General features: G+C 41.2%; 1 protein-coding gene across 3 annotated transcripts in view; it reads left to right on the top strand.

The window, feature by feature from the left end:
* The window catches only part of LOC138967690 (ubiquitin carboxyl-terminal hydrolase 24-like), a 315,079-nt gene that overhangs the window by 48,324 nt on the left and 251,282 nt on the right, over window positions 1–15,473 (top strand). For all 3 annotated transcript variants that reach the window (XM_070340337.1, XM_070340338.1, XM_070340339.1), the window contains one exon: window positions 3,588–3,691. In XM_070340337.1, coding sequence (XP_070196438.1) covers window positions 3,588–3,691 — 104 coding nt within the window. The remainder of the gene's footprint in view (window positions 1–3,587; window positions 3,692–15,473) is intronic.

Genomic DNA, 15,473 nt, shown 5'->3' with positions numbered 1-15,473 from the left:
ATAATGACAATGATTAGGATGTTTGTTCAGAGATAATGACAATGATTAGGATGTTTGTTCAGAGATAATGACAATGATTAGGATGTTTGTTCAAAGATAATGACAATGATTAGGATGTCTGTTCAGAGATAATGACAATGATTAGGATGTTTGTTCAGAGATAATGACAATGATTATGATGTCTGTTCAGAGATAATGACAATGATTAGGATGTTTGTTCAGAGATAATGACAATGATTAGGATGTTTGTTCAGAGATAATGACAATGATTAGGATGTCTGTTCAGAGATAATGACAATGATTATGTTGTCTGTTCAGAGATAATGACAATGATTATGTTGTCTGTTCAGAGATAATGACAATGATTAGGATGTCTGTTCAGAGATAATGACAATGATTAGGATGTTTGTTCAGAGATAATGACAATGATTATGATGTCTGTTCAGAGATAATGACAATGATTAGGATGTCTGTTCAGAGATAATGAAAATGATTAGGATGTTTGTTCAGAGATAATGACAATGATTAGGATGTTTGTTCAGAGATAATGACAATGATTAGGATGTTTGTTCAGAGATAATGACAATGATTAGGATGTCTGTTCAGTGATAATGACAATGATTATGATGTCTGTTCAGAGATAATGACAATGATTATGATGTCTGTTCAGAGATAATGACAATGATTAGGATGTTTGTTCAGAGATAATGACAATGATTAGGATGTCTGTTCAGAGATAATGACAATGATTAGGATGTCTGTTCAGAGATAATGACAATGATTATGATGTCTGTTCAGAGATAATGACAATGATTATGTTGTCTGTTCAGAGATAATGACAATGATTAGGATGTCTGTTCAGAGATAATGACAATGATTATGTTGTCTGTTCAGGTCTGTTCAGAGATAATGACAATGATTAGGATGTCTGTTCAGAGATAATGACAATGATTAGGATGTTTGTTCAGAGATAATGACAATGATTAGGATGTCTGTTCAGAGATAATGACAATGATTAGGATGTTTGTTCAGAGATAATGACAATGATTATGATGTCTGTTCAGAGATAATGACAATGATTAGGATGTTTGTTCAGAGATAATGACAATGATTAGGATGTTTGTTCAGAGATAATGACAATGATTAGGATGTCTGTTCAGAGATAATGACAATGATTATGTTGTCTGTTCAGAGATAATGACAATGATTATGTTGTCTGTTCAGAGATAATGACAATGATTAGGATGTCTGTTCAGAGATAATGACAATGATTAGGATGTCTGTTCAGAGATAATGACAATGATTAGGATGTCTGTTCAGAGATAATGACAATGATTATGATGTCTGTTCAGAGATAATGACAATGATTATGTTGTCTGTTCAGAGATAATGACAATGATTATGTTGTCTGTTCAGAGATAATGACAATGATTAGGATGTCTGTTCAGAGATAATGACAATGATTATGTTGTCTGTTCAGGTCTGTTCAGAGATAATGACAATGATTAGGATGTCTGTTCAGAGATAATGACAATGATTAGGATGTTTGTTCAGAGATAATGACAATGATTAGGATGTCTGTTCAGAGATAATGACAATGATTATGTTGTCTGTTCAGGTCTGTTCAGAGATAATGACAATGATTAGGATGTCTGTTCAGAGATAATGACAATGATTAGGATGTCTGTTCAGAGATAATGGCAATGATTAGGATGTCTGTTCAGAGAGAATGACAATGATTAGGATGTCTGTTCAGTGATAATGACAATGATTAGGATGTCTGTTCAGAGATAATGACAATGATTATGTTGTCTGTTCAGAGATAATGACAATGATTAGGATGTTTGTTCAGAGATAATGACAATGATTAGGATGTTTGTTCAGAGATAATGACAATGATTAGGATGTTTGTTCAAAGATAATGACAATGATTAGGATGTCTGTTCAGAGATAATGACAATGATTAGGATGTTTGTTCAGAGATAATGACAATGATTATGATGTCTGTTCAGAGATAATGACAATGATTAGGATGTTTGTTCAGAGATAATGACAATGATTAGGATGTTTGTTCAGAGATAATGACAATGATTAGGATGTCTGTTCAGAGATAATGACAATGATTATGTTGTCTGTTCAGAGATAATGACAATGATTATGTTGTCTGTTCAGAGATAATGACAATGATTAGGATGTCTGTTCAGAGATAATGACAATGATTAGGATGTTTGTTCAGAGATAATGACAATGATTATGATGTCTGTTCAGAGATAATGACAATGATTAGGATGTCTGTTCAGAGATAATGAAAATGATTAGGATGTTTGTTCAGAGATAATGACAATGATTAGGATGTTTGTTCAGAGATAATGACAATGATTAGGATGTTTGTTCAGAGATAATGACAATGATTAGGATGTCTGTTCAGTGATAATGACAATGATTATGATGTCTGTTCAGAGATAATGACAATGATTATGATGTCTGTTCAGAGATAATGACAATGATTAGGATGTTTGTTCAGAGATAATGACAATGATTAGGATGTCTGTTCAGAGATAATGACAATGATTAGGATGTCTGTTCAGAGATAATGACAATGATTATGATGTCTGTTCAGAGATAATGACAATGATTATGTTGTCTGTTCAGAGATAATGACAATGATTAGGATGTCTGTTCAGAGATAATGACAATGATTATGTTGTCTGTTCAGGTCTGTTCAGAGATAATGACAATGATTAGGATGTCTGTTCAGAGATAATGACAATGATTAGGATGTTTGTTCAGAGATAATGACAATGATTAGGATGTCTGTTCAGAGATAATGACAATGATTAGGATGTTTGTTCAGAGATAATGACAATGATTATGATGTCTGTTCAGAGATAATGACAATGATTAGGATGTTTGTTCAGAGATAATGACAATGATTAGGATGTTTGTTCAGAGATAATGACAATGATTAGGATGTCTGTTCAGAGATAATGACAATGATTATGTTGTCTGTTCAGAGATAATGACAATGATTATGTTGTCTGTTCAGAGATAATGACAATGATTAGGATGTCTGTTCAGAGATAATGACAATGATTAGGATGTTTGTTCAGAGATAATGACAATGATTATGATGTCTGTTCAGAGATAATGACAATGATTAGGATGTCTGTTCAGAGATAATGACAATGATTAGGATGTTTGTTCAGAGATAATGACAATGATTAGGATGTTTGTTCAGAGATAATGACAATGATTAGGATGTTTGTTCAGTGATAATGACAATGATTAGGATATCTGTTCAGAGATAATGACAATGATTAGGATGTTTGTTTAGAGATAATGACGATGATTAGGTATTTGTTCAGAGATTATGACAATGATTAGGATGTCTGTTCAGAGATAATGACGATGATTAGGTATTTGTTTAGAGATAATGACAATGATTAGGTATTTGTTCAGAGATAATGACAATGATTAGGTATTTGTTTAGAGATAATGACAATGATTAAGTATTTGTTCAAAGATAATGACAATGATTATGATGTTCGTTTACAGGTAATGACGATGATTATGTTGTTGGTTGACAGGTAATATTGACCAGGCCCAGTACTGCGACAAGATCAAAGGCATCGTGGACTTTCTGGGATCACGTCTCTCTGTGGATGAGCTGGCCATGATCTGGAAGATGCAGGTACGACGTCTTCCCAATGATAGTCAGGAGTGATGGGGATGAACTGTACACCAACCGTCCAGACAATAAGGCTATTTGTTTCATGTGTACACCAACCGTCCACAGTCAATCAGGCTATTTGTTCCATTTGTACACCCACTGTCCACAGACAATCAGGCTATTTGTTCCATGTGTACACCCACTGTCCACAGTCAATCAGGCTATTTGTTCCATTTGTACACCCACTGTCCACAGACAATCAGGCTATTTGTTCCATGTGTACACCCACTGTCCACAGACAATAAGGCTATTTGTTTCATGTGTACACCCACTGTCCAGACAATAAGGCTATTTGTTCCATGTGTACACCCACTGTCCAGACAATCAGGCTATTTGTTCCATGTGTACACCCACTGTCCAGACAATAAGGCTATTTGTTTCATGTGTACACCCACTGTCCACAGACAATCAGGCTATTTGTTCCATGTGTACACCCACTGTCCACAGACAATCAGGCTATTTGTTCCATGTGTACACCCACTGTCCACAGACAATAAGGCTATTTGTTTCATGTGTACACCCACTGTCCACAGACAATCAGGCTATTTGTTCCATGTGTACACCCACTGTCCAGACAATCAGGCTATTTGTTCCATGTGTACACCCACTGTCCACAGACAATAAGGCTATTTGTTTCATGTGTACACCCACTGTCCAGACAATCAGGCTATTTGTTTCATGTGTACACCCACTGTCCACAGACAATCAGGCTATTTGTTCCATGTGTACACCCACTGTCCACAGACAATCAGGCTATTTGTTCCATGTGTACACCCACTGTCCACAGACAATCAGGCTATTTGTTTCATGTGTACACCCACTGTCCACAGACAATCAGGCTATTTGTTTCATGTGTACACCCACTGTCCACAGACAATAAGGCTATTTGTTCCATGTGTACACCCACTGTCCACAGACAATCAGGCTATTTGTTTCATGTGTACACCCACTGTCCACAGACAATAAGGCTATTTGTTTCATGTGTACACCCACTGTCCACAGACAACCAGGCTATTTGTTCCATGTGTACACCCACTGTCCAGACAATCAGGCTATTTGTTTCATGTGTACACCCACTGTCCACAGACAATCAGGCTATTTGTTTCATGTGTACACCAACCGTCCACAGACAACCAGGCTATTTGTTCCATGTGTACACCCACTGTCCAGACAATAAGGCTATTTGTTTCATGTGTACACCCACTGTCCACAGACAATCAGGCTATTTGTTCCATGTGTACACCCACTGTCCACAGACAATCAGGCTATTTGTTTCATGTGTACACCCACTGTCCACAGACAATCAGGCTATTTGTTCCATGTGTACACCAACCGTCCACAGACAATAAGGCTATTTGTTTCATGTGTACACCCACTGTCCAGACAATCAGGCTATTTGTTTCATGTGTACACCCACTGTCCACAGACAATCAGGCTATTTGTTTCATGTGTACACCCACTGTCCACAGACAATCAGGCTATTTGTTTCATGTGTACACCCACTGTCCACAGACAATCAGGCTATTTGTTCCATGTGTACACCCACTGTCCACAGACAATCAGGCTATTTGTTCCATGTGTACACCCACTGTCCACAGACAATCAGGCTATTTGTTTCATGTGTACACCCACTGTCCACAGACAATCAGGCTATTTGTTCCATGTGTACACCCACTGTCCACAGACAATCAGGCTATTTGTTCCATGTGTACACCCACTGTCCAGACAATCAGGCTATTTGTTCCATGTGTACACCCACTGTCCACAGACAATCAGGCTATTTGTTCCATGTGTACACCCACTGTCCAGACAATCAGGCTATTTGTTTCATGTGTACACCCACTGTCCACAGACAATCAGGCTATTTGTTTCATGTGTACACCCACTGTCCACAGACAATCAGGCTATTTGTTTCATGTGTACACCCACTGTCCACAGACAATCAGGCTATTTGTTTCATGTGTACACCCACTGTCCAGACAATAAGGCTATTTGTTCCATGTGTACACCCACTGTCCACAGACAATCAGGCTATTTGTTTCATGTGTACACCCACTGTCCAGACAATCAGGCTATTTGTTTCATGTGTACACCCACTGTCCACAGACAATCAGGCTATTTGTTTCATGTGTACACCCACTGTCCACAGACAATAAGGCTACTTGTTCCATGTGTACACCCACTGTCCAGACAATAAGGCTATTTGTTCCATGTGTACACCCACTGTCCAGACAATAAGGCTATTTGTTCCATGTGTACACCCACTGTCCAGACAATCAGGCTATTTGTTCCATGTGTACACCCACTGTCCACAGACAATCAGGCTATTTGTTCCATGTGTACACCCACTGTCCACAGACAATCAGGCTATTTGTTCCATGTGTACACCCACTGTCCACAGACAATCAGGCTATTTGTTCCATGTGTACACCCACTGTCCACAGACAATCAGGCTATTTGTTCCATGTGTACACCCACTGTCCACAGACAATCAGGCTATTTGTTCCATGTGTACACCCACTGTCCACAGACAATCAGGCTATTTGTTCCATGTGTACACCCACTGTCCAGACAATAAGGCTATTTGTTTCATGTGTACACCCACTGTCCAGACAATAAGGCTATTTGTTTCATGTGTACACCCACTGTCCAGACAATCAGGCTATTTGTTTCATGTGTACACCCACTGTCCACAGACAATCAGGCTATTTGTTCCATGTGTACACCCACTGTCCAGACAATAAGGCTATTTGTTTCATGTGTACACCCACTGTCCACAGACAATAAGGCTATTTGTTTCATGTGTACACCCACTGTCCACAGACAATCAGGCTATTTGTTCCATGTGTACACCCACTGTCCACAGACAATCAGGCTATTTGTTTCATGTGTACACCCACTGTCCACAGACAATCAGGCTATTTGTTCCATGTGTACACCCACTGTCCACAGACAATCAGGCTATTTGTTTCATGTGTACACCCACTGTCCACAGACACTCAGGCTATTTGTTTCATGTGTACACCCACTGTCCACAGACAATAAGGCTATTTGTTTCATGTGTACACCCACTGTCCACAGACAATAAGGCTATTTGTTTCATGTGTACACCCACTGTCCACAGACAATAAGGCTATTTGTTCCATGTGTACACCCACTGTCCACAGACAATAAGGCTATTTGTTTCATGTGTACACCCACTGTCCAGACAATCAGGCTATTTGTTCCATGTGTACACCCACTGTCCACAGACAATCAGGCTATTTGTTTCATGTGTACACCAACCGTCCACAGACAATAAGGCTATTTGTTCCATGTGTACACCCACTGTCCACAGACAATCAGGCTATTTGTTTCATGTGTACACCCACTGTCCACAGACAATCAGGCTATTTGTTCCATGTGTACACCCACTGTCCACAGACAATCAGGCTATTTGTTTCATGTGTACACCCACTGTCCACAGACAATCAGGCTATTTGTTCCATGTGTACACCCACTGTCCACAGACAATCAGGCTATTTGTTCCATGTGTACACCCACTGTCCACAGACAATAAGGCTATTTGTTCCATGTGTACACCCACTGTCCACAGACAATCAGGCTATTTGTTTCATGTGTACACCCACTGTCCACAGACAATCAGGCTATTTGTTTCATGTGTACACCCACTGTCCACAGACAATCAGGCTATTTGTTTCATGTGTACACCCACTGTCCACAGACAATCAGGCTATTTGTTTCATGTGTACACCCACTGTCCACAGACAATCAGGCTATTTGTTTCATGTGTACACCCACTGTCCACAGACAATAAGGCTATTTGTTTCATGTGTACACCCACTGTCCACAGACAATCAGGCTATTTGTTCCATGTGTACACCCACTGTCCACAGACAATCAGGCTATTTGTTTCATGTGTACACCCACTGTCCACAGACAATCAGGCTATTTGTTCCATGTGTACACCCACTGTCCACAGACAATCAGGCTATTTGTTCCATGTGTACACCCACTGTCCACAGACAATCAGGCTATTTGTTTCATGTGTACACCCACTGTCCACAGACAATCAGGCTATTTGTTTCATGTGTACACCCACTGTCCACAGACAATCAGGCTATTTGTTCCATGTGTACACCCACTGTCCACAGACAATAAGGCTATTTGTTCCATGTGTACACCCACTGTCCACAGACAATCAGGCTATTTGTTTCATGTGTACACCCACTGTCCACAGACAATAAGGCTATTTGTTCCATGTGTACACCCACTGTCCACAGACAATCAGGCTATTTGTTCCATGTGTACACCCACTGTCCACAGACAATCAGGCTATTTGTTCCATGTGTACACCCACTGTCCACAGACAATCAGGCTATTTGTTCCATGTGTACACCCACTGTCCACAGACAATCAGGCTATTTGTTTCATGTGTACACCCACTGTCCACAGACAATAAGGCTATTTGTTCCATGTGTACACCCACTGTCCACAGACAATCAGGCTATTTGTTCCATGTGTACACCCACTGTCCACAGACAATCAGGCTATTTGTTTCATGTGTACACCCACTGTCCACAGACAATCAGGCTATTTGTTTCATGTGTACACCCACTGTCCACAGACAATCAGGCTATTTGTTCCATGTGTACACCCACTGTCCACAGACAATCAGGCTATTTGTTCCATGTGTACACCCACTGTCCACAGACAATCAGGCTATTTGTTTCATGTGTACACCCACTGTCCACAGACAATAAGGCTATTTGTTCCATGTGTACACCCACTGTCCACAGACAATCAGGCTATTTGTTCCATGTGTACACCCACTGTCCACAGACAATCAGGCTATTTGTTTCATGTGTACACCCACTGTCCACAGACAATCAGGCTATTTGTTTCATGTGTACACCCACTGTCCACAGACAATCAGGCTATTTGTTTCATGTGTACACCCACTGTCCACAGACAATCAGGCTATTTGTTTCATGTGTACACCCACTGTCCACAGACAATCAGGCTATTTGTTTCATGTGTACACCCACTGTCCACAGACAATCAGGCTATTTGTTTCATGTGTACACCCACTGTCCACAGACACTCAGGCTATTTGTTTCATGTGTACACCCACTGTCCACAGACAATAAGGCTATTTGTTCCATGTGTACACCCACTGTCCACAGACAATCAGGCTATTTGTTTCATGTGTACACCCACTGTCCACAGACAATCAGGCTATTTGTTTCATGTGTACACCCACTGTCCACAGACAATCAGGCTATTTGTTCCATGTGTACACCCACTGTCCACAGACAATCAGGCTATTTGTTCCATGTGTACACCCACTGTCCACAGACAATCAGGCTATTTGTTCCATGTGTACACCCACTGTCCACAGACAATCAGGCTATTTGTTCCATGTGTACACCCACTGTCCACAGACAATCAGGCTATTTGTTCCATGTGTACACCCACTGTCCACAGACAATCAGGCTATTTGTTCCATGTGTACACCCACTGTCCACAGACAATCAGGCTATTTGTTCCATGTGTACACCCACTGTCCACAGACAATCAGGCTATTTGTTCCATGTGTACACCCACTGTCCACAGACAATCAGGCTATTTGTTCCATGTGTACACCCACTGTCCACAGACAATCAGGCTATTTGTTTCATGTGTACACCCACTGTCCACAGACAATAAGGCTATTTGTTTCATGTGTATTCCCACTGTCCACAGACAATCATGCTATTTGTTTCATGTGTACACCCACTGTCCAGACAATAAGGCTATTTGTTCCATGTGTACACCCACTGTCCACAGACAATCAGGCTATTTGTTTCATGTGTACACCCACTGTCCACAGACAATAAGGCTATTTGTTTCATGTGTACACCCACTGTCCACAGACAATCAGGCTATTTGTTCCATGTGTACACCCACTGTCCACAGACAATCAGGCTATTTGTTTCATGTGTACACCCACTGTCCACAGACAATCAGGCTATTTGTTCCATGTGTACACCCACTGTCCACAGACAATCAGGCTATTTGTTTCATGTGTACACCCACTGTCCACAGACAATCAGGCTATTTGTTTCATGTGTACACCCACTGTCCACAGACAATAAGGCTATTAGTTTCATGTGTACACCCACTGTCCACAGACAATAAGGCTATTTGTTTCATGTGTACACCCACTGTCCACAGACAATAAGGCTATTTGTTTCATGTGTACACCCACTGTCCACAGACAATCAGGCTATTTGTTTCATGTGTACACCCACTGTCCACAGACAATCAGGCTATTTGTTTCATGTGTACACCCACTGTCCACAGACAATCAGGCTATTTGTTCCATGTGTACACCCACTGTCCACAGACAATCAGGCTATTTGTTCCATGTGTACACCCACTGTCCACAGACAATCAGGCTATTTGTTCCATGTGTACACCCACTGTCCACAGACAATCAGGCTATTTGTTCCATGTGTACACCCACTGTCCACAGACAATCAGGCTATTTGTTCCATGTGTACACCCACTGTCCACAGACAATCAGGCTATTTGTTCCATGTGTACACCCACTGTCCACAGACAATCAGGCTATTTGTTTCATGTGTACACCCACTGTCCACCAACTGTCCACAGACAATCAGGCTATTTGTTTCATGTGTACACCCACTGTCCACAGACAATCAGGCTATTTGTTTCATGTGTACACCCACTGTCCACAGACAATCAGGCTATTTGTTTCATGTGTACACCCACTGTCCACCAACTGTCCACGGACAATAAGGCTATTTGTTTCATTTGTTGTCTTTTTTCATGAGTGATTTGCCACCCTCCCAAATCTGATTTACCACCCTCCCAAATCTCTGTTACCACCCTCTCAAATCTGATTTACCACCCTCCCAAATCTCTGTTACCACCCTCTCAAATCTGATTTACCACACCCTCCCAAATCTGATTTACCACCCTCCCAAATCTCTTTTACCACCCTCCCAAATCTCTTACCACCCTCCCAAATCTGATTCACAACCCTCCTAAATCTGATTTACCACCCTCCCAAATCTCTTTTACCACCCTCCCAAATCTGATTTACTACCCTCCCAAATCTCTTTTACCATCCTCCTAAATCTGATTTACCACCCTCCCAAATCTCTTTTACCACCCTCCTAAATCTCTTTTACCACCCTCCCAAATCTCTTTTACCACCCTCCCAAATCTCTTGTACCACCCTCCCAAATCTGATTTACCACCCTCCTAAATATCTTTTACCACCCTCCCAAATCTCTTTTACCACCCTCCCAAATCTCTTATACCACCCTCCCAAATCTGATTTACCACCCTCCCAAATCTCTTTTACCATCCTCCTAAATCTGATTTACCACCCTCCTAAATCTCTTTTACCACCCTCCCAAATCTCTTTTACCACCCTCCCAAATATCTTTTACCACCCTCCCAAATCTCTTACCACCCTCCCAAATCTCTTACCACCCTCCCAAATCTCTTTTACCACCCTCCCAAATCACTGTTACAACTCTCCCAAATCTGATTTACCACCCTCCGAAATCGTTTTTAACACCCTCCCAAATCTCTGTTACCACCCTCCCAAATCTCTGTTACCACCCTCCCAAATTGGATTTACCACCTTCCCAAATCAGATTTACCACCCTCCCAAATCTGATTTACTACCCTCCCAAATCTTTTTTACCACCCTCCCAAATCTCTTTTACCACCCTCTCAAATCTGATTTACCACCCTCCCAAATCTGATTTACTACCCTCCCAAATCTTTTTTACCACCCTCCCAAATCAGATTTACCACCCTCCCAAATCTCTTCTAGAACCCTCCCAAATCTCTTCTACCACCCTCCCAAATCTCTTTTACCACCCTCCCAAATCAGATTTACCACCCTCCCAAATCTCTTACCACCCTCCCAAATCTCTTACCACCCTCCCAGATCTGATTTACCACCCTCCGAAATCGTTTTTAACACCCTCCCAAATCTCTGTTACCACCCTCCCAAATCTCTGTTACAACTCTCCCAAATCTGATTTACCACCCTCCCAAATCTCTTTTACCACCCTCCCAAATTTCTGTTACCACCCTCCCAATTCTCTGTTACCACCCTCCCAAATCTCTGTTACCACCCTCCCAAATCGGATTTACCACCTTCCCAAATCAGATTTACCACCCTCCCAAATCTCTTTTACCACCCTCCCAAATCTCTTTTACCACCCTCCCAAATCTCTTTTACCTCCCTCCCAAATCTGATTTTCCACCCTACCAAATCTGATTTACTACCCTCCCAAATCTCTTTTACCACCCTCCCAAATCTCTTTTACCACCCTCCCAAATCTCTGTTACAACTCTCCCAAATCTGATTTACCACCCTCCCAAATCTGATTCACCAGCCTCCCAAATCTCTTTTACCACCCTCTCAAATCTTTTACCTCCCTCCCAAATCTGATTTACCACCCTCCCAAATCTCTTTTACCACCCTCCCAAATCAGGTTTACCACCCTCCCAAATCTCTTCTACCACCCTCCCAAATCTGATTTACCACCCTCCCAAATCTTTTACCACCCTCCCAAATCTGATTTACCACCCTCCCAAATCTGATTTACCACCCTCCCAAATCTGATTTACCACCCTCCCAAATCTGATTTACCACCCTCCCAAATCAGAATTACCACCCTCCCAAATCTGATTCACCACCCTCCCAAATCTGATTTACCACCCTCCCAAATCTCTTTTACCACCTTCCCAAATCTGATTTACCACCCTCCTAAATCTGATTTACCACCCTCTCAAATCTCTTTTACCACCCTCCCAAATCTGATTTACCACCCTCCCAAATCTGATTTACCACCCTCCCAAATCTCTTTTACCACCCTCCCAAATCTGATTTTACAACCCTCCCAAATCTGATGAAATACAAGGTCTTAGAAAGGAGGGAGTCTGAACATGGGAGTAAGTTTACAGAGGTTACAGAGGTTATGAACAGAAAATCTGGTCTTAAAAGGGAGGGAGTCTTCAATGGGGGGATTGGAGCCTTACAATGGGGGGATTGGAGCCTTACAATGGGGGGATTGGAGCCTTACAATGGGGGTATTGCAAAGAACTGAGCACTGTCATCTCCAGGGAGGTTTGCTCATGGCAGATTGCAAAGAACTGAGCACTGTCATCTCCAGGGAGGTTTGCTCATGGTAGATTGCAAAGAAGTGAGCACTGTCATCTCCAGGGAGGTTTGCTCATGGTAGATTGCAAAGAACTGAGCACTGTCATCTCCAGGGAGGTTTGCTCATGGCAGATTGCAAAGAAGTGAGCACTGTCATCTCCAGGGAGGTTTGCTCATGGCAGATTGCAAAGAACTGAGCACTGTCATCTCCAGGGAGGTTTGCTCATGGCAGATTGCAAAGAACTGAGCACTGTCATCTCCAGGGAGGTTTGCTCATGGCAGGTTGCAAAGAAGTGAGCACTGTCTGTTCCAAGGTGGTTTGCTCATGGTAGATTGCAAAGAAGTGAGCACTGTCATCTCCAGGGAGGTTTGCTCATGGTAGATTGCAAAGAACTGAGCACTGTCATCTCCAGGGAGGTTTGCTCATGGTAGATTGCAAAGAACTGAGCACTGTCATCTCCAGGGAGGTTTGCTCATGGCAGATTGCAAAGAACTGAGCACTGTCTGTTCCAAGGTGGTTTGCTCATGGCAGATTGCAAAGAACTGAGCACTGTCTGTTCCAAGGTGGTTTGCTCATGGCAGATTGCAAAGAACTGAGCACTGTCATCTCCAGGGAGGTTTGCTCATGGCAGATTGCAAAGAACTGAGCACTGTCTGTTCCAAGGTGGTTTGCTCATGGCAGATTGCAAAGAACTGAGCACTGTCTGTTCCAGTGTGGTTTTTTTTTTTCTTTTTTTCTTTTTTTTGACCTCAGTTGCATGCAGGCTGCTTCAACCCTTCCTTGTTTTCTTCTCTTTTTTCTTTCCTTTTTTTTTCTTTTTTTTTCTTTTTTTTTCTTTTTTTTTCTGTCTTTTTTTCTTGTAAATAGGCGGTGAGCATCCTTCTTCATTGGTCTTTTTCTTCTTTTTTTAACTCCAACATAGAGGTATATTACACTCACGAGACATGGACATTTTCTCTTTACAATGGAAATATTCCTTATATTTACAAATCAAATTTTCTACTTAATATTTGAAACTCGAAAATTACGAACACTGATCCCTGACAAGTTGTCTTTCTAAAAATACTAATACACATTTTCCCAATTAATATTACGTGATTTACAAAATTTCTCATCTTTTTACAACAACTTGTGTCTTGATAGCCAAATATTATATCCTGCATCTTAAAATTAACCCTCAATCCAGCCTTTTCCTCTATCCAGTTTTCTATCTTCGTCCAGAACAACTTTACCGGTATGCACTCATAAAAGAAATGTTCAACAAAATCAACTTCCGTCCAACAAATACAACATCTGTTATTCTCCCTGACTTGCATTTTACATAATAAAATATTTGTTGGATATATGTTATGTAAGATTTTCCATTGCAATTCTCTTAACCTCACTTCTTTGGAAACATGGGCAAGTGTCCAAATTTCCTTATCTACTTGTACATCAAACTTCCTCAACCAAAAATTATATACACAAGGTTTTTCTACAGCAGTATCTACACTTTTCTTTTCTATCATTTTTCGTATTTGGCTTATTTTTGTCATATACAGGCTACCATCAAACAATTGCTTATCCATCTGGACAATAATATGTTTATTTTCAATCCAATTAATCCATACTTTGGGTAATGCGTTTATTAATGCCCAATAATCCAATAAAATATTTGCATTATTCTTTCCAATTTGTATATATACCTCTGCTGCTGACTTCAATCTCTTTTCTTCCACTATAAACAAATCACTTACTCGTTCAATCCCAGCATTTTTCCAATACAAATAAAACAGCATTTTCCCTTTATACCGAATCAAATCATTACTCCACAATGGCAGGTTGCAGAGAACTGAGCACTGTCTGTTCCAGTGTGGTTTGCTCATGGCAGATTGCAATAAGCTCTATTTGGTGGTTCCTTTGGTTCCTGTATATTTCTGCAGGACTTGTGCCTTATGTTGACAGAAGAACTTAGGCCTACTATTTTGCGTCTCATTTTTATCCCCGAACCAAAGGAACCACCAAATAGAGCTTATTGCTGGCATAGTATAAGATTACGACAAGCAGGGAATACACCACTGAGCGAAGTGGATGCAAATCATGATTCATCTTGTCATGATATTTAGATTTTTAGAACATAAGCGTTTACACACACACACACACACAAAACCAACAACAATTTTTTTATTTATATAATTTTTTTTTTTTGGGGGGGGGTGGGATTGGTTTGAACCAAAAAACAATAAACTTGAGCCTGTCTGAACAGTGCTTGTAACACAACTGCCCTGTGACACAACGACCCTATGACACAACGGCCCTATGACACAGAGACCCTGTGACACAACGGCCCTGTGACACAGAGACCCTGTGACACAACGGCCCTGTGACACAGAGACCCTGTGACACAACGGCCCTGTGACACAACGGCCCTGTGACACAGAGACCCTGTGACACAACGGCCCTGTGACACATAGACCCTGTGACACAACGGCCCTGTGACACAGAGACCCTGTGACACAATGGCCCTGTGACACATAGAGCGCCCCCCGTATAGAGAGGCGGTTAGAGAA

Source organism: Littorina saxatilis, linkage group LG5 (genome assembly GCF_037325665.1).
Source record: "Littorina saxatilis isolate snail1 linkage group LG5, US_GU_Lsax_2.0, whole genome shotgun sequence".
In the NCBI taxonomy this organism is placed as follows: domain Eukaryota; kingdom Metazoa; phylum Mollusca; class Gastropoda; order Littorinimorpha; family Littorinidae; genus Littorina; species Littorina saxatilis.
Note: the sequence above shows the minus strand (reverse complement) of the source record. Positions and strands in the feature narration are given on the sequence as shown.